General features: G+C 39.0%; 1 protein-coding gene and 1 long non-coding RNA gene across 2 annotated transcripts in view; one reads left to right on the forward strand and one right to left on the reverse strand.

The window, feature by feature from the left end:
• LOC146482901 (uncharacterized) overlaps positions 1–18,820 on the forward strand; it is a 30,749-nt gene extending 11,929 nt beyond the window's left edge. The window contains exon 2 of the mRNA XM_085106492.1: positions 14,655–18,820. Within this exon, the coding sequence (XP_084962618.1) occupies positions 14,655–18,820 (4,166 nt within the window). The remainder of the gene's footprint in view (positions 1–14,654) is intronic.
• Positions 10,059–11,103, reverse strand: LOC146482902 (uncharacterized). The gene is made up of 2 exons (XR_014863999.1): positions 10,791–11,103; positions 10,059–10,285 (listed from the first exon to the last, which is right to left on the reverse strand). It is a non-coding gene; the product is annotated as an uncharacterized LOC146482902 (long non-coding RNA).
• Positions 18,821–20,871: the final 2,051 nt, after the last annotated feature.

The raw sequence follows: 20,871 nt of genomic DNA on the forward strand, positions 1-20,871 counted from the left end.
TTGGTCAATTTTCAGATCTTCGTTTCAATCTTGAGATCTTCGGTTTTTTCCGCGGTGATCTTCGCGTCTTCGATTTCTTCAGAAATACCCATAGGAAGGCTCTTACATGGAAGAGTTATCTTGAAATAAAAGTCAAGAATCGCAATTCTACTTAGGAATGAACATTTTGTCAGAATTGAATTTAAAATCTTCAATTTTTAATCTTTTAGCCTGATTTGACCAGTTCAGCTTCCTCCATTTTGAAATCCTAAAGTATGACCATTCAAATGAAAGCTACTGAGCAGCACTTTTGGTTTCCAGTGATACTGTTTGGTACCGTACATGGTGGTTCTAACTTTTGAGTCCGTGGAGAAAATCTTGAATGTCTCCAATATTTGCGGAAACTGTAGACCATTTTTTTATTTGTCAACTTTCATAAACCAGACGTTAATGTTTATCCTGGGTTAGCCTAATCGTACTTGGAACGACTACTATGATGGATGCATCCTGGGAGATTGACTTCTTGGTGTCTGCGTTCCACCGCCAAAATATGTCTTGGGTACAAACCGAAATATTTCACAACGAAAACGAAGACTTGTTAGTATGAATGGTTTCCAGTTGACTGAAGAGGGGAAAACCCATGACGATTGTGAAACAGATTTAAATGAAAACTATTCAGCACTGTCTTTTTTTGGAGAGATCTATTTAAAGGTGTAAACATTTAGCCAGTTTAGCAGGCGCTGTTAAGGCGGGGGTAAACCTGAAAGCCGTTTTCACGCCGCTTAAAATTGGTTTAATGAAAATATCTCGTTCACGTTTCAAGCAATCCAAAAAGTCTCTGCTCATCCCGTGAATCTGTGTTGTGGGGTGTTTTGTGAATTTTTGGTTGATTTTTGGGTATATTTAGGAGGAGATAATTTTTCTAAAAATATTGGTAAAATTAAGAGAAATAAGAAATATTGAAGATTTAGTGAAGTTTTACAATTAGAATTTGTAGTTAATAATTAATAGACGGAAACCAAGCTAGTCCACTAGCAACCTGGGGTGCTCTTGGGTGGGTATCAACTGTCCAAAAATCATTTTCTTTCTTTTATCCCTTCTTTAAACCTCTTAAACGTCCGTTCAAATTCACGTTTACCCCCACCTTAAGGTAAAGGGAAATCAGACGCGCGCGCGAATTGCTTGGAACCGCGCGCGTGAGCGTTTGCGCTCCCCTCGCTTCTCGCGCGTGCCCGATTCCCTATCCCCTCCCCTTTTCTTGCACCAGACACGCTGGCTATCTGACAAATTCCAATAGCTCCAATAGAAAAATCCAAGAAACAAAGACATTTATGGAAACTCGCAAATGTTTAAACGCAGATCTAAGAATTTTAAACGTGGTTTGAGAGTCATTTAAGGGAGTTTACGGTTTCGCTGGGTCAAAACGGTATCGCATTCTAGATAGAAGACAGAGGGAAGAAATTTAGAATTTTTTCTTTTGTTTTTTAGATTCCATTTTTATTCAGTTATAATCGATCATTACTACCATGCACTCTTTATCGGGGAAACTGCAACAATGGTATAAACAAAAACATAAGCATTGGTAAACAAGTTTCGGTCATTTTCGAGATTAAAAAGTTACCATATGATCTGCATTCAATGTAACCTGCTAAAAACAGCCCTAATTTCAGTTTCTTAGTTTGGGAAAAAGCATTTACAAAGGAAGAGATTTATGTGACTTCGTCCGTCACTTCATTGACAAAGAATTTGGACGGTCAGCGCTAACTAACTTGTGGTCAGTTTCATGTTTGTCGTTGTTGTTGCTGTTGTTGTTACTGTGTTGTTGTTGTTGTTGTTGTTGTCCAGACAATAGGTCATTTCCGAGTTGCTTTGGGCGTCATTATGAAAGCGAGGCTTCGTGAATAATTTTTAATAGAAAAATTAACTCTTCAAACAAACATAATTTTCACACGAAAAGTTCAGCTCAGCAACTCGTAAATGGCCTGATGGCAGCAGCCCTTGTTAGAATTTCTTTCATTTTCTGGGCTTCGATTCTCCGTTGACCAAAATAAACGAAGGTTTAAAAGACTGCCCAGCAGAGAATCCCGTAGGGAAGAAGCGCTGCCATCTTCAATTTGAACGCCTCGAATAGTTGAAAAAAAAAAACCCTTGATCTCCAAACACCTCTTTTTTTGTCAGTTAGATTCCTGGCATGACCATGAGTTTCGACTCTGAAAGTTTCTTACCAAAAAGCGCTCCTGGTAAATTAAAGCACGTCGGCACCTTAGTATGTTTTGGTTGATTATTCCCTTAACTAAACCGTTGGAGCATAGCCCTCGGAATTTTTGTGGTGGTGTATGATATGATATTATGATATCCTCCGATACCATTTTTCAGACAAGGCCTAGCCTGTTCTAAGAACTGGTAACTTTACGCAGCGAATAAAATGTATTGGTTGATGTACATTTTATCAGCTGGATAGCAATTAAATTTATCCACTGGAGAGAGTTGTCCACTCTTTGAACAACCAGGTGAGCTGGTCTCTAAAATGGTTTCCAGAATCCATTCCCGTTTCTGTAAAATCCATACCCGTTTTTAAACTTTCAGAGCACAATGCTAAAAATTCCTACCCTCTTTCAGACCAAAACAACTCAAAAATCATACCCTTTGGGGCCGCATGCACATACCGATACAGCTTACATAGTAGAGCGTCCTCCCCCCCTCCCTGCACATACCGATACAGCTTACATAGTAGAGCCCCCTCCCCCCCCCCCCCCCCCCCCGCCATCCCCCTCTCCTGGGCAAAAAAGTTTTAAAAATGTGAAAGAAAGTAAAAACAAGAGAAAAAGCAGCAGCAGCATATATTGTTAGTGTCAGCTTTAGGCGCGATTAGATCATCATATAACCAAGAATGATCATGATTCGGTACAGGCTCTCACACGTGGTTTAATTGCAGATACCCGAAAGCGAAGCACCTGGAATTCGAAAACACCTTGAAGTTCGAAAACAAAATAATCATTTATTTTAGCTCGTTGACAAACATCACACATTTTCTTCAAGGGTTATTCCCTCTCTTTGTAAACAGACCATTTGTCCATGAATTGATATATAGAGGATATTACACGGCGACGCGAAGATAAGAATTTTATTTTCGAATGGTAAAAACAACTTTTTACGGACGAGCGCGGCGAGTGAGTAAAATATTTTATTTCATATATACTGAGATTTTTGCATCAAATTTTGCTGTGTGAAAAAGCGTTTCGGATTTTACTTCAACCAATCAGAGAGGCGAAACGAGTTTCTCACACTTGAAAAAATCGTTTCGTCCAATCACAAACCACGGTTTAAGCGAATTGTGTTTTCGCGGGCTTTTTCGAGGTCATCGCGGGTGGCTTTGTCGGGCAGCTTTGACAAGATAATATTTTCGGTGTACTCGAGTTGTTCGTAATTCAAACTTATCAAGAGCTAGGAGGTATTTTTGAGGATGGCTGAACAATTAAGAAGATTTGTGTCTCTAGACAAACCTATAGACAAGTTTATCGAAGACCAAAAAAACAAGAACACTTTTTCAAAGACACGAAGAGATGTAAGTTTGTTGATTGAGTTTCTCAACTCCAAATATGAAAGCAGAAGAATCGAGGAAATCCCGCCAAAAGAGCTTAATGAAGAGGTTTGGTAAACATGTACACATAGCTCTCAAGTGTTTTATTGTTATAATGAAAGTACACAAACGCATCAAGCGCGTGCTTGAATCATCAGACGAAGACAGCCCTACGCAGTGACATCTAAACTTTATTGGCTTTACCAATTTTGGATTTGTTTCTTTTGTTATTTCCTTATTTAGTTAAGAATTGAAATGTTTGCTATCCTTTGCACCAGTTATGATTTTTGATTGGTGATATTTTCACATGTCGATTTTAGTAAAAACTTAATTTTTCGAAGAGAATTTAATACAGGAGCTTTGTAATTATTTTAGAGAACCAATTAAAGCTGGATAAATGAAAAAATCTCAGTATGTATAAAATAAACAAATTACATCATGGAAAGCGCTTTGTGCGGGACTTTCACACTCGTTGGTTTTGTATCAGAAATCTCACTCGTTCGCTGCGCTCACTCGTTCGATCTCAGATACTTCACCAACTCGTGTGAAAATCCCGTACGTACGCGCTTTCCATGAAGTAATCTCTATGTTTTTAACAAGAGAAAATGAAATTCATATCTTCGCACCTCCGTGTAATATTCTCTTTTTTATTATATAGACAAATTTATCGCTCGCCATTTTTCACCGACTGTTTTCACAAACAACCGAAAAAGCGGACAATGACGTCATCAATATCCTTACTAGTGAGGATATGGAAAATACACCTCTCGGGTCCCGGATGTAGTTTCGTATGAAATTTATGTACCATTGGTGTATTTTTCCAGTAAAACACTCGTGTCTGATGTTTCGCTAGATTCGTGGCGCGGCCACACGCAGGGATGGGTCGTTGACCAGACGTGAAAAGGAGTGATTTTTGAATGATTAGCTCAGGCCTACAAACAGGGAAGCATTACATCCGAAAACGAAGTATAGAGCTCGCAAACGAGAAAAAATAATACACCTAAAATACTAAAACTTGAAAACGAATCTAAAACCACTCCTTTGTTGATTTTGTTTGTTAAACGTCAATTCACGAGGAATAAGGCACATCTTTCGTTGATTTTCGAGGTGAGTAATTTCTTACTAGCTCCGAATTCAGTATTTGAACTTTCTGTTTCTGAACTCGGTGACGCAATTATAGTTATTGCTTGAAAGTCTAAAAATAAAGCTAAAAAGAAACCCAAAAATATAGAAGACTTCCGCCGTTATGCTATAAAAAGACGCGTCCTCATGTACAATCCTCGAATTTGTTCTGGACTTAACGAATGTCGCGCAGTTTTGATTTAATTTAAGTGAACTTTAAAGCAAGAGGTAAGTTACAAGCTGGCAATTTTGAGATTCCGTCATTCCTTGGTAGCTGTTAAACGTTAATTTTTCAAAGTGATTATAATCGTTGTGAATAACGTGCAATCTACACTCACTACCTTCGGTAAAATGTTTATCTCCACACGGCTCTTGCGTCGCCAATTTAATGTGATTTTGGAAACCATGTTACAAGACGAGTAACTTGATTATTTGTTTTTCGTTAAATTGCTTATTTGCTTGCAGAATCGTCATTTCAGTGTACTAAGTTGGTTGGAATTGACTCCAAGAAGGATCGATTTGGGAAAGCAGTCAACGGTAAGTCATCACGGCTTAGTATGATACTCGCCGCTTAAATAATCGTTCCTTTGCACATAAGCAGATAAGAGATACAAACTATTCACGTATTATTTGTGTACTTTGTTTAAGATCCGCTGCTTTAGTCTACGTTTTCACTGAATAACTCCAAAAATCCTCAAATTATGTTCCACTGCAATTTAATTTGCAGCCTCTCTAACTCACCCAACGAGTTACCATAGTTTCTGAGTCAGCCGAATTAAGATCAGTCTCACAAATGTTGTACTCATCCCTGACGAGACTTGTATTTTGAATTTTACTTACTTATGAAGGATATTAATGAATCAAGATTAAGGTAGCTTTAATTTTCCAGCCAGTAACGACACGGTACGGGCAATACACTTACCGGAAAATGTTCTCAGATTCAGTTGGGCGCTGAAGTCTAAACTGTATATTTCGCTTTGATATCTATAAAGTTTCAGACAAAACCCGGTTAGCTCTGACATCCGAATATGTAGTTTTGAAACTGTAAATATTCATCCCACAACGATGGATTGATCTGGGCGACATTTTTTATCTTTTTTGTTACCCAAGCACGGCTTTCAGTTCCAGTAACGTACACACTAAACAAGGCAACTCTCTCTTAAAGGAACGATTTGTCACCTTAATTTTTAGTGTCACTTTAAATAGCTATAACTTATCTTTGTTGCGATAGGAACGTTGAAATAATGGTTCAGTTTTGTTAACAATTAATAACCCTACCCGTTTACAGTATTAAAAATTATCTTTAGCTGCGGATCGGCTAGGATGGAAATAGATGGCAACTTGAAAAAAATGGCCAATTTTTCAAGTTTTTCCATGCAGTGTATTATAGAGGAATCGCCTAAAACTGTTTATAATTTGTTCTCCCTCGTAGAAATCCCTTAAATTTTCCTCCCGGTTTTCGAAGAATAATCTCAAGTTAGAGAAAAAACTTTTTGTCAAATATTTGAGCAGTTTTTTGTAACATACCACCCTTAGCTTGGTGCAGGAAAATGTGATCGCTTATGAGAAAATCAAGACAATAGGTCAAAAGCTGCATGGATCCACTAATTATTACTATTTATTGCCTTTTCAACTGAAATGAAGCAAATACACAAAGCTCCTTTGAGAAAAACTTATTCTAAATCAGGTAACTAGTACTACAGTACGCTACTCGCTTCTTCATTTTTCGTTTTTAAAACATGCACGTTGCCCTTCGAAATGTGCTCTTTGTTAAATCACTTAAAATCAGTTTACCCAAACAAAACTTCCAATTAGAATCGGTCACATATGAAATTCTATACATCTGGTTTCTTCGTGACGTTATATAACTTCTTCATGAAATCCAGAATGCGCGATTCAGTGTTTCTGTGTTTTCAATCGACAAGAGCATCATAGTGACTTTCGCGACTGCAGAGGACAACTCGTCGCAGCCCTGATAATCTGTGAACTCGGTAATACTGACTCGTAACTAAGATCAAAACTGATCCCGCTTTACTGTTCACACTGCCGGGACTGGTAAAGGAGGATCTTCACTGTTGTCATCTTTCTTCCGTAGCTACCTCTTTATCTCTATCATCGCTGTTTTTAAAAATGAGTTGCAAGAATCTGATATAACTGTTGAAGTTACCATGCGACCATAATCTAGCAGTACACGTATTTTTTCAGTTGTGTAAAAAATCTGTCAGCGTTATTAATTAGAAACTAAACTTTTGTGACATCTAAGTAACGAGAGGATTTCGTAACTCTTTTGTAGGTGGTCGCTATCCGGCAACACAAAACAAAAGAATTTGTCAAATTTCTTGGGCCCCGAAAGTTGTCACGGTCGATAAAGGAATTTTAGCATTGATCACTCACGAGAGAATCCTCGAAACAGTATTTTACTGAGGAAAAAATTTTTATTTACAAAATGGTCCCTCACGAGGTCGCTAACAAGAGAGTTTTTGAAACAGTATTTGACTGAGAAACAAAACGGTTATTTACAAAATGGTCCCTCACGAGAAGTCTTCGCTTATGAGGGAGTTGACTCAGTGTAATACCTGCTGTTTTGTGCAATAATGGAAGCAATTGGTATCGAGTAAAATGCTTGGTCTGTGGTTTAACATATCGTTCCCTGATGGTCCTTGATTTGGCAAACTAGAAATTACCCATTAAGCATGGATGTCGTCAACTTCAAACTTTCTGTGCTTCAAATTCTACTATTTAAAAATAACTTGATCAACAAAAGTCCTTCCTTTCAATTTGTTATTGTATGCTTTGGCTGTAATGATGCGCTTTTTATCGGTAAAGCATGTTGTAAGATACTTTTAGTGTAGAGTAGATGCATTATTGATAATACCCGATCTGTGAGAGAAATAAAGGGATAAGACATCTTCAAGAAAACTTCCGGGTGTTCAGGCAATGTCATCAATTGACAGAAAGGTTCGGGCATTTTGGTTTTAAAATCGCACTGATTTAAAGTGCTACTACGATCAAAACTTCATGTCACGTATGAAACAAAAATACGTTCTTTACAGCTTATCCGATGTGGCTGTACCTGTCTTGGTCACTGAAATGAAGTTTGGGCCCCGTAAATTGAAAATATTGAGCCTTGAAAAGTGGTGTTTTCGAGTCCGCCATTATGAATTTATGTTCCAGTGAGCCCGCGGTATGAAAGTGATTGGAGTTGCGGTATTTTTATTCAAACCTATTGTGTTTTTGTCGTGACGTAACACTCTCAACCTCTCTCTCTGGCGACGAATTTCAGAGCTGTTTTGACCACAGAAAGCTCTCCTGGATCGTCTTCGCATTATATAGGCAAAGGAAATGAAGAAGTCATGACTCTGTAGAGCTAGTTCCGTCTGAAGAAGAGGCCGCCGAATAAGTTCAGCAGCTAGCTCTTTTGCTACAAGAGAACCGGGAAGAGAAGGAAGAGCAGACTTTGCTGAGTCGTTCATCTCTCGGGTAAGATATTAGAGATAGAGATTGATATTTAGATGTGTTATTTGCTGTATTAACAAAACAGGCAAGCTTTAAAAGTGTAGTGCCTGAGAATCTGCAACAATTTCAGTTGACTACTAGTCAGTTCATTCCCCGGAGGGAGGCTACCGGAGACTCAGTTGAATTGAAATTGAAGTCAAGTTTAGATTTTTAGCTTTGCTTTCGAAAGTTTTGCCTTGGTGTTAAATTAGAGTGCACAGTTAAGTTTCGGTTCCGAGTAAGCTTACTGTTTTTGCGCTTTTTTATCATGGAAAAAGAATATAAATTGTAGTGAAAAGCTCCGTACAATGGCTTGAATTTAAGCTGATCGTTCCCTTGTAATTGATGCTAAGTTTCCTCTTGGTTCAATATTCTCTCAGGTGCAAATGTTCAAATTGCTCCCTTGAGCGACTTACCAAGCCTGGAGAGTGCTGGTGCTGCATGGACATCATTGTATCCAGATTTAAATAAGTACAGTAATCAATAAACAAATAAATTTGCAAGGCAACAACAATTTGCAATGATTTGTTTTCTTCCCTTGCACCATTATGAACAATGTAATAGTATTAACAGTCTTTTCTGTGTACATATATTTTTTTAAGGTGGCTTACATCATGTTAAACACCACTGCACTGGATGCTTTAACGCACTGAAGAAGTGACTAGCTTTATAAATGAAAATTTATTAAGGCATGCTTTCTGGTAACAAGCATCCACCTAGGCAAATGAGGGGAGGAAAAGTAGGAATTTTGCAAATATACATTGAAAACAATATTCTTGGGAGTTAAAGTTTGTGATTCAGGTATTAATTGAAATTTTTTTGCTTATTCTAATGAAGGGTCAAATCAACCTAACAACAAACATCCTTTGTCCTACATGTCTAAGGGCAAACCCCCAAGCAAGTCTTGAAGAGTTTGATACACTGTTGCTGTGGTAACAGTTCTTGTTACTTTCACTTTTGGTGCAGTGAGAGTTGGGCAAATGCATGCTACCAAAATGTAGTAAAGTTGAGACTGTCCGAGCCACCTTTGATTTTTTTTCTCAAGGTTGTTCTTCTTGATCAGTGTTTATTCTTAGAAAATATAGATTCAATTTCAGTTATACAACAACAAATTTATTGGTGAAACAAGATTCTGGCACTCTTTTTCAAATGAACATAAAAATAAAATTATTAATGTACTGCAGACGATGAACCATAAACCTTATTCCAAAATGGCTACCATATTAATATTGTTTATATTCAAATTAGTATTTATTTAAAACCACACCAAAAGAGAGAACATTTGAGTTGTGGTTGCTATACATGGCTCAGGAATGTCTGTGCTTCAGCTCCCTATTAGCAGGGAGCAGGGGGTGGGGGGGGGGGGGGGGGAGGTGGAGGGTCATGAAAAAATAAGCAGTGAAAAACAGAGGTTCACATAAATTTATGCTCTTGTGATCATAATTTATAGTATGACAGGAAGAGCGAGTTATATACAAAAGACAAAATAAAATTTGTTAATTTAAGTCATTATTTAACAAAAGCAAGACAAGTATTAAGTATTAAAATATTAATGTAAAGGAAATGTGTAGCATAATGGAGTTATATGATGCCAATGGGCTCGATAGATGATTCGAATTATGTTGGGGCAAAATGGTTCCAGTTAGTAACTTACAGTTTGCCTCCATTCTTGTTTTCTTTTTCTGGTATTTGAGCTACATTGTATTACCTGTTCAGGGGGAGGGTCATGAAATTTCATTTGCATCGCTATGGAGGGTCACATTATTTTCATTGCTCAATTTAAAATCTCCACCTCACTCCCTCCCTCCCCACTAATTTCTGACCAGTCCCTAAAACAGAAGCCTATGTAATGGAAAGAGTTACAAAGAGGAGGCATGATGAATGGTGAGAAAACAGTTTTTTTATTGATTCTATTTGTCAACTGGTGGTTGATGACAAAAGATCGAGAAAAGCCCTTGAGAAAGGTCAGTGCTCTTCAACTGCTAGTTAAGGAGGAGCACTGGCCTTTTCTTGGCTGTCCACATTTTTCACGTGTTGTGCTCTACAAGGCTTGTTTTGGCCTGTATTTAATAGTAAGAGCTGGGTTTTGACGTTGTTGCAACTCAGCGTCTGAAAAATAAATCAAAATTTAAAATACATTACCAATTGAATCTAATTGATAAGAAACAACTGAATGTGAGGTTTTATTACATTTAAAAACCTTTCTTAAAAAATTCAAACTATTTCTTCAAGGAAACCACTTAAAAGAAAGAAGAAACCCTTTTGTAAACGCCAAAGACCACCTCATCGAAAGCTGAGTAAAAATGGATAATTAAAGGGGTTTTCTTCGCGTTTGTTTGCACAGTTTTTGCCACAAGCTTTTGCACAAGCAAAGTAAACACAAGCTTACTCTTATCGCACTGAGATGTTTTGGAAATGCTTCGGAGGGAAAAGCTAGTTCCGGGAGCTAGTTGCACTTACATTATTTACTCGTTCAATCAAAGTTTAGTACTTTAGAAACGCAATATAAAATGCGTATAAAAATTTGACTGCTATTTGTATGGGTGCTGAACAAGGTATCGAGATAAAAACAATATTCATGATCACACATTTCGCCCACTTTACATAAGCTTACCTTTTGCCGCTCCTTCCCCTTCGGGGATTTTTTCAGGTTCACGATCTCCTGATCGCTTACCCTTTTCAATTTCAAAAGATCCAGGTGTAATTTGTGTTCACTGACTTGGGTGGAATGCCCGAGTGTCCCTCGAACTAAACCGAGAAAATAGCAAAACGTGCAAGACAACAAACTGGACCCACACATCTCTCGTTCTGTCGGCCGGACTCGCATGCAGCGCAATTCCTGCCGCTCGATTAGAGCAGTTGTTATACCACTGAACAACACAGCGACTTCCCACCAATGACAGAACGAAACATTTTTCGAAAACGTGTTCGAAACCGTATGAGAATTTAACCTCGTAGGGCTCGCTTGGGCTTCGAGTTGAGAGTTTGACGTCACTTGTTTTTCCCGGGTGACCCGGCCTCTGTTGTCATTGGACACCATCTGCCTTTGGTAACCAGGCCGCAGGAACATGGCGGTTTAATGGCGGATGAAAATCCGTGGAGTTTGAGCGCAAAAAAATCGCACATTCCTTCATCTTATGAAGATATAACTTGGAAATCATGTACTTTAGGACATAAACTACCAATCGACCGCAAATAAAAGGTATTCGAAAATTTGATCGTAGTAGCACTTTAAGGTAAACGAAATGCATCGTGGCGACTAATTCTAAATATTTATTTATTTATTGATGTTTGCCTACGTCAAGACGAAATGTTGAAAACTTAGCTTTTCAGTGGCCAAATGTACACAATTACATCCTGGGCAAAATTCCAATGTCTGTTGCGGTGATGTAACTATTCTTAATTTTTCAGTTTGCCTTGTGGTTTCTTCTGGGCTTCCTCGCCACCTTTATTTTATTATTATCTAACTGTCCCATGATTCCTTTTATTGTGGCAAAAATAAACTTGAAACTTGAAACATAATAAATACATTATAATAAATTACATGTACATTACAAGATACAGTCAGTCGGTTTTTGTTTTTGTTTATTTGTTTGTTTGTTTTTTAATGTTCATCTTGTGACAATTAAAAGTCCCAAAATGTTTTAGTTAACCGTTTACATGATACATTTGAAAGGTCTTTTTACTGCCACCTTTCTGAGAGCCTTTCCACGTCAGCTCTTGTTTCATTTTTGTTGAATTTCAGACGTCATCCAAAATATTTCGCCAAAGTTGTCAATTATCGTAAGAAAAAGCTTTGAGATATTCTACGTTTCTCGAAATCACGGTTGTATCGCCCGCAAACTATTTTTAAATTTTAAAAGGAATGCGAAGTTAAATTTCAATTCTGAATATATTTTCTTTATTATGTTTCTACAAAGAAGAATATTTTCATTGGGTGATTGGCCGGCTATCGGGCTGTAATATTTTACTGCCGCTTCTTACATTTAAATCAGCTCTTACCTTTCCTTGTGTTAACTTTCCTCTTCCTATTTTGGCAGCCACTGATATTGGAGATAATGTCAGTAAACTGGATATTAATTGTTTGTTTTCAATTTTCTTATTTGTAGAGAGTTTCTATCAAGTTTCCTGACGAAACTCCGACAGCATTTTGTAAGAGGTGAGTTAGTAGCTTGTGTGAGGTTTTAACGGATTAATGTGTAAGACTCCCTGGTGTTTTTGAACTCACTCCCATTTGCTGACTGGGAAAATTATGTTGGCATTTGTCTGTTGAACGAAAATTTAAAACTCGACCTTGATCGTGCCACGCTATACACGTAGCAACACGTAGTGGCAGTATGAAACAGCCACTTAGTAACTCAAAAGATTTCTTATGACTCTTTGCGATGTTATTGAGACTTTTGTCGTGCTTGGTGCAGTGTTTCCTTGTCCTTCTATGGTCGAGGCTCAAAATGTCACGTCACAATCACCATTCCGTCATGTTATTAATTTTACATTTTGGCCAATCTTGGAAAGCTGTCAAATTCTTTCGTGCCAAATGAGTTCGGGTTTTCTTGAACAGGTGGCAATAAAGTGTTGTTAGGTTTAATTTCCAGTTAGGAGCTATTTAATTTATTCGGGGAGAATTTATTCCCAGTGTGGGAACATTGGATATTCAAACCAACCAACAAAATGGTTGAGTCAATATCGTGTCACGTTGTGGTGAACACACTGATGCACAGGTTCCTCACGCGCGCTTGCATGTCATGTATATGCCATGTGATAACTAAATTTGTTTACTGGGGATATAAGGGGTACGAGGAGAGCGCCTTGTATATTCAGGTGTAATGAAGATGTGATTGTCTGACGCCTGGGAGAGGGTGGATGGGCGAAACTAAGGCTCAAAGTATATTTACTTCTGAAAGTGTCGAGTACAAATACCTCATTATTCTAAATTCGAAAACCTTGCACCCAAAACTCAAAGTGAAGAAAACGAAGCTACCACAACTAGAAAGTGAAGCAACCGATACTGGGAAACGAAATATGTCGAAAACTCGTCAGCGAAGCACCTCAAATTCCAGGAATAGAAAAGGAAACGCCGAACTGACCCGAAAACAAAACTCTCGGTTATTTTTATTACTTCATAAACATCATGCATTTGCGCTTTTTTTAAAACTAGGTATTAAAATACTGAGTTTTTATCGGTACAACGAAGCACTTAAACCCAGAATGTGCTGTTCAACAGCTATTTCAACCTTTTTAGTCTTTGCTGTTTTTTGTTGTTGTCGTTGATTTTGTTGTTGTTGTATTTTTGTTTGTTTGTTTTTTGCCAGTCTGGATTTATTTTGGCTAATTAACCTTATCTAAGAAATGTTCTTTTATTAAAATAAGGGATAACTTTGTACTGTTATCCCTCTTCCTTGTAAACACCACCCAGTTCCTTTGTGAATGAATGGCTGAAAAGACGTTTCGTTTTTATGATGTGATGCTGTCTCGACTTGATGATGAGGGCTTTGTGAATTACTTGTTCAGGGATGCACACCAAAAACTCGAAGACAAGCCAGCCCAAAATAAAAGAATTTCTTCAAAGGTAAATCGAAACCACATGTTCCCTTTGTCTGTTTTCAAAGTCAACCCTGGACTAAAAATTGCTCCTCACTCGTGTAACTCTAATTATTCCGTAGAGTAGGTTGACAATTCTGTCAAATGTTTGAAATTTTATTTCTTTGATCAACATTAGTAACATTAAAAGTTTCTGTTTCGATTCTCGTTGCCGCAATTATTTTAAGCACGTGACAATTGATCGAGCTAAAACTGAATGACATGCATGTTATTACATGTAAATTACACCTTCCCAAGCACTCCTTCCTTTGTCTCCGGCCGCCCTTTACCGTTGTAATTGTATGTCTGTAAATAACTTATTTACAGAGTCATCATTCCTGTTTATTGAGCTGATGTAACTGACTCCAAGAAGCACCAATTTAGAGACGCAGTGAACGGTACAGCCTGCCGGTAAGTCATTTGCATGTGCCATGTTAATAAGACCAACTTGCTCAATTCCTCAAATGACGTCATGTTAACTACCAGCTCAGTTCCTAGTTTCTGAGGCGGCCGAGTCCAGGGTCTTGCAAAACAAGTAATTTACAACAAGGCATTTGTTTTGAATTTTACTTAATTTTACTTATTGCTCTCATCGCCCTTGAACTTGAAGTTGCCACAGATACGTTAAACGAATTGAAACAACAGAACATGGTTCTGTAATTATCCTTTCAACAAAACGGACAAAAGAGAAATGTAGTTTGCATCAAGCCCTTTTACAGGGATTCCGTGTTTGTCGGTGGAAATTTATGTGCGAAAGATATCAGAGTCAGAGAAATTAAGCACAAATGGGAAAGTTCTCAAACTTTCTCTTTTTCTAGGAACGTCCTTGGTGAAACAAAGCAGATTTGATAGGATCTCTGGTCATCATCTAACTAAATGGCGGAGGGCGAGTCAGAAGATATAGTGAAGCATATGCAAGAGCTTAGCCTTGCTAAAAAATTGGGCAATAGAGAGCGGGAAGGAAATACCTATTCTAAACTGGCTGATGTTTATCACAGTCAGGGTAATTTTAAACAAGTCATACAGTATCAAAAGCTACATCTTAGTATTGCTAAAGAATTAGGGAACAGGTCTAGGGAGGGAGAAGCGTATTGCAATCTGGGCGGTGCTTATCACCGTCTGCGTGATTTTCAACAAGCGATAGAGTGCCACAAACTACATCTTAGTATTGCTAGAGAATTAGGGAACAGGGATTGGGAGGCAATGGCTTGTTTCAATCTGGGCGTGGTCTACGACAGCCAGTGCAATTTTAAGCAAGCCATAGAGTATCAAAAGCTACATATTGATATTGCTAAAGAATTAGGGGACAAGGAAGGGGAGGGAAAAGGGTATGGCAACCTGGGCAATGCTTATTACAGAATGGGTAATTTTAAACAAGCCGCAGAGTTTCACGAACTACATCTTAGTATTGCTAAAGGATCAGGAAACAGAATTGGGGAGGGAGTAGCGTATGGCAACCTGGGCATTGCTTATGACAGTATGGGTAATTTTAAACAAGCCGCAGAGTATCACAAACTACGTCTTAGTATTGCTAAAGAATTAGGGGACAGGGATGGGGAGGGAAGAGCGTATGGCAGCCTGGGCATTGCTTATGACAGTCTGGGTAACTTTAAACAAGCCGCAGAGTATCACCAACTACATCTTAATATTGCTAAAGAATTAGGGGACAGGGATGGGGAGGGAAGAGCGTATGGCAACCTGGGCAATGCTTATCAAGGTCTGGGTAATTTTAAACAAGCCGCAGAGTATCACGAACTAAATCTTAGTATTGCTAAAGAATTAGGGGACAGGGATGGGGAGGGAGGAGCGTATGGCAACCTGGGCAATGCTTATCGCGGTCTGGGTAATTTTAAACAAGCCGCAGAGTATCACGAACTACATCTTAGTATTGCTAAAGAATTAGGGGACAGGGATGGGGAGGGAAGAGCGTATGGCAACCTGGGCAATGCTTATCAAGGTCTGGGTAATTTTAAACAAGCCGCAGAGTATCACGAACTACATCTTAATATTGCTAAAGAATTAGGGAACAGGGCTGGGGAGGGAAGAGCGTATGGCAACCTGGGCAATGCTTATCAAGGTCTGGGTAATTTTAAACAAGCCGCAGAGTATCACCAACTACATCTTAATATTGCTAAAGAATTAGGGAACAGGGCTGGGGAGGGAAGAGCGTATGGCAGCCTGGGCATTGCTTATCGCGGTCTGGGTAATTTTAAACAAGCCGCAGAGTATCACGAACTAGATCTTAGTATTGCTAAAGAATTAGGGGACAGGGATGGGGAGGGAGGAGCGTATGGCAACCTGGGAAATGCTTATCAAGGTCTGGGTAATTTTAAACAAGCCGCAGAGTATCACGAACTACATCTTAGTATTGCTAAAGAATTAGGGGACAGGGATAGGGAGGGAGGAGCGTATGGCAACCTGGGAAACGCTTATTGCAGTATGGGTAATTTTAAACAAGCCGCAGAGTATCACCAACTACATCTTAATATTGCTAAAGAATTAGGGAACAGGGCTGGGGAGGGAAGAGCGTATGGCAGCCTGGGCATTGCTTATTGCGGTCTGGGTAATTTTAAACAAGCCGCAGAGTATCTGGAACTAGATCTTAGTATTGCTAAAGAATTAGGGGACAGGGATGGGGAGGGAAAAGCGTATGGTAGCCTGGGCATTGCTTATCGCTGTCTGGGTAATTTTAAACAAGCCGCAGAGTATCACCAACTACATCTTAATATTGCTAAAGAATTAGGGAACAGGGCTGGGGAGGGAAGAGCGTATGGCAACCTGGGCAATGCTTATCAAGGTCTGGGTAATTTTAAACAAGCCGCAGAGTATCACGAACTAAATCTTAGTATTGCTAAAGAATTAGGGGACAGGGATGGGGAGGGAGGAGCGTATGGCAACCTGGGCAATGCTTATCAAGGTCTGGGTAATTTTAAACAAGCCGCAGAGTATCACCAACTACATCTTAATATTGCTAAAGAATTAGGGAACAGGGCTGGGGAGGGAAGAGCGTATGGCAACCTGGGCATTGCTTATCGCGGTTTGGGTAATTTTAAACAAGCCGCAGAGTATCACGAACTAGATCTTAGTATTGCTAAAGAATTAGGGGACAGGGATGGGGAGGGAAGCGCGTATGGCAACCTGGGCGATGATTATCAAGGTCTGGGTAATTTTAAACAGGCCGCAGCGTATAAAAAACTACATCTTAGTATTGCTAAAGAATCAGGGAACAGGTATGGGGAGGGAGTAGCCTATGGCGGTCTTGGAGATGCTTATTATAAAATGCTTGATTTCAAACAGGCCGATGAATGTTGGAAACATAGTCTCAGTATCGCTCAAGAAATTGGGGACAGGGATAATGAGGGGGAGGCTTTTAGAAACCTGGGTGCAGCTCTTTTACGCTTGGGTGATTTTGAACAATCCATGGAGTACACGAAACAAAGTCTTGTTATATCGAAAGAATTGGGCGACAGGGCTGAGGAGGGAGCTACTTATGACGCATTGGGCCATGTGTATTCCCGACTAGGTAATTTTAAAGTAGCAGTAGAGTATCACAAACAAAGCCTTAGTATTGCTAAAGAGTTGAGGGATAAGGTTCAAGAGGCTCAATCATGCCATTCATTAGGTCATAATTATGAATGTGTGGGTTCTTTGACTGAGGCACTTGATTGTTATCGATCGAGCGTAAAAACCTTTGATGACATAAGAGCTCTTCTACAGTCAAAAGATATGTGGAAAATAAGCTTTCGTGATCTCCACAAGTGTGCGTACACTTCGTTATGGAGAACTCTTGTGAAGACTGGAGAGACTGACGAGGCTTTGTGCACTGCTGAGCAAGGACGAGCACAGGCTTTGATCGATGTGTTGAAAGAAAAGTATGGAGTTGACTCATCACCGTCCGCTTTACCTAAACCTAAGGAGACAATTACCCATATATTAAACAATGTAACTAAAGAAACAGTTTTTCTTGCGCTTGATGAAAATGCGATCAGTTTTTGGTTGTTGCGAAGAGGGAAAGAGATTCTCTTTAAGCAAAAGGAAATAGAACCTGATAGTTGCAAGTTGCTAATAGATGCTACTTTGAGAGACATTGCTGTAGGCGTTCGAGTAATGTGCGAGGATCGTTCAATGGATGAAGAATGTGATGGCCCGCCGTCCAACAGAGAAGCTGCTGAGGAAAAAGACCAATCACCGACCTCCTCTGTCAATTCTTTGCGCCAGCTGTATGATGTTATTATTGGCCCCATTGCAGACTTGCTCGAAGGTGACCAGTTAACCCTTGTTCCAGATGGTCCATTTTTCCTGGCTCCTTACTCTGCACTTAGTGAATCAATCAGGATTCACATCGTTCCCTCGTTGACCGCTTTACGACTGATCGCAGATGCACCCGAGGACTTTCACGGTAGGAGTGGGGCGTTGCTTGTGGGAGATCCATGTTTGGAAGAAGTTACCAACGTGTTTGGTAGGCCCGTTTGGAAGCAGCTTCCATTCGCCAGAAAGGAAGTGGAGATGATTGGAAAACTTCTAAAGACCACACCTCTCACCGGACGAGATGCGACTAAAGACGAAGTGGTGAAAAGATTGGAGTCGGTTGCTTTGGTGCACATTGCCGCACACGGGAGTGCTGAAACTGGAGAAATTCTTTTGGCCCCAAACCCAGGCTGGACATCTCGCATCCCTGCGAAAAAATACTACATATTAACAATGTCAGATGTACAAGCCGTTCGTCTGCGAGCAAGACTCGTAGTGCTTAGTTGCTGTCACAGTGGCCGGGGAGAAGTCAAGTCTGAGGGCTTGGTTGGTATCGCGCGAGCTTTCTTGTGTGCTGGTGCTCGCTCTGTTCTGGTGTCACTCTGGGCGATTGATGACGAGGCTACCATGGAGTTTATGAAACACTTCTACTACCACCTGGCAGAAGGAAAAAGCGCGATTGTGGCTCTTCACCAGGCCATGAAATCTCTGCGTGAGTCAGAGAAGTTCCGTGACTTGAAGTACTGGGCTCCATTTGTGCTGATTGGTGATGATGTGAAGCTTGAATTGGAGAAAGGAAATGAAACAGAATGGTAAGTTTAGTTTGTGTTTAACTTCAGACAGACGTAATTTTATGATAAACAAGGACAGCTATCTGCAAAGAAAGCTCAATTCCTGCCAGAGGAATAGTCGTAAAAGCTGTCTAAAGATTATTTCAATTACCAAGCCTTCCGCTGTTTATTAAAACGAGGGGATAGCTTTAAGAAAGGATGCCATGAGAAGATGTTCGTTTTCGTGTTTTCTTGGTACTATGCTAAAATGCCTTACTTTTCTTACTCTAGCCTTTTCCAGGCGTTCAGAAAATAAAAAGCAACGTAAATAAAATTGCGTTCCCCGCTATTTTGATCGCCTGTTCTCGCACTAGTTAATGTTTCAACCGTTTGAGATAAAGAACGAATGTTACCATTTCCCCTCAGATTTTTAAGAATGGTACCTTTAAATTTTAGACATTTTATGAACTTAATGACCTTAATGGAAGTTAAACTTCCGTTGAACGTTGTTTTCAATTGAGGCACCAGGAGTCTCGCTGATTAAGGGAAATTGTTAATGTGTTGCCAAAAATATGTGGTGGACTTCGTGGGTAGTGTCTTCAATTTTGTTCGTTTGTCTCTCCTTTTTTTTCTGGCAAACAAAAAAAAAATAAGCGCTTCACCTGAGCTCCACAAACTTCTAAATTTAGAGCCTCGAGGAAAACTTATCCCTCACATATTTTTTGGTTGGCAGAAGTGTCATCATACTCAAGACAAGAGAGAACTACTAAGCGAGTCTGACTGATCCATTGATGACGTCCATTTGGTGTGATGCAAACTATCCCGGGAACTTGTAAGTAGTGTAAATATTTTAAATGCAATGGCCGGATAAATAAAACAAACAAACAAACAGTAAATCAGTAACAAATGAAATGGAAACAAAATGAAGTTACTGCATTAAACCTTTGCTTTTGTGGTTCGTAATATATCTGGAGAGCAGGACATGTACAGGCTTGTTTTTAGTGCGCAAAATGGTACTTCACTTTATGAAGTTTTCAAAACGTAATTTTTCTTCTTTTGATGTAACGTTAAGAAACCTGGACAAATGAATTTGACGTAACATTTAATTTTTCATAGCTGCATAACAAATAACATACCAACATTGTAAAGATATTTTGAAGACATTTTATTAATTTTTTTGAAGTCATTATTCGTTTTAAGACAATATTGAGAACAACGTTTTACTTAATTGTTAATTCAGAAAAAATGTGGTTACTTAGGCCAAATTTAACGGCTTATCTACCCATATTTAGAAGCGAGAACTTTAATTTTTTTTAAGAATGACGTTTCTAGTGTTCTCAGTTTCGCATGTAAAGATGATTTTCTCCAAATCGTATTAAATTGTGTTTCTTTTAAAAATACCATAACTTAGCCGCAAAAATTGTGCTTGCCATTGTAAGTAAAAACAGTCTCTAAGACCCTCAAAGTTAGAAAGAGCACAAAAGACCAAGCAATGAATTTAACCAGTCTAAGACTGCGAGTTAACTTACAGAAACCAGATTACAAGAGGGCGAAGACTCAAATACTAAAATAAAATACTTCTCACTAACTTGTGTTTGAATAACAACAACAAGTGATGTAGTTAGCGTTGACCGGCTTAATAAGCTCAGAAGAATAATGATGCAATTATTATCTTAGAACTGATCAGGGCTCGGTTGTTTGAAATCCCATTAATTTTGAGAGAACAAGTTAAGAAATATGCGGGGTTTTTTTTATTTCAAATGATTTTTTTTGGCTTTTGACAAGATGCCATAATCGAGTGGTCCTCTTATTTGCATCGTGGAATTATTTTATCTAAACTCAAACATAAGAAAATGCTTTTATTATAACAGTCTTTTCTTTTCAGAGTAGACGTAGACGTCAATTCCAAATTGGCGCAATGGTCTTTTAAACAACCTGGCGCAGATCTTTTCATGTACATATGTAAGTAACTAGGTAAATAAGTAGGTATAGAGCATTCTTCAATTGGGTGTCGAAGTAATTTCGCGTTTGCTTTGGTTTTGTTTTACTATGCTTTCTGATTCGTCAGCAAAACTCGCGGCACTTTCTCAACCAATG

The sequence above is a fragment of the Pavona decussata genome, unplaced genomic scaffold (genome assembly GCF_977016875.1).
Source record: "Pavona decussata unplaced genomic scaffold, jaPavDecu1.1 SCAFFOLD_41, whole genome shotgun sequence".
Taxonomy (NCBI): domain Eukaryota; kingdom Metazoa; phylum Cnidaria; class Anthozoa; order Scleractinia; family Agariciidae; genus Pavona; species Pavona decussata.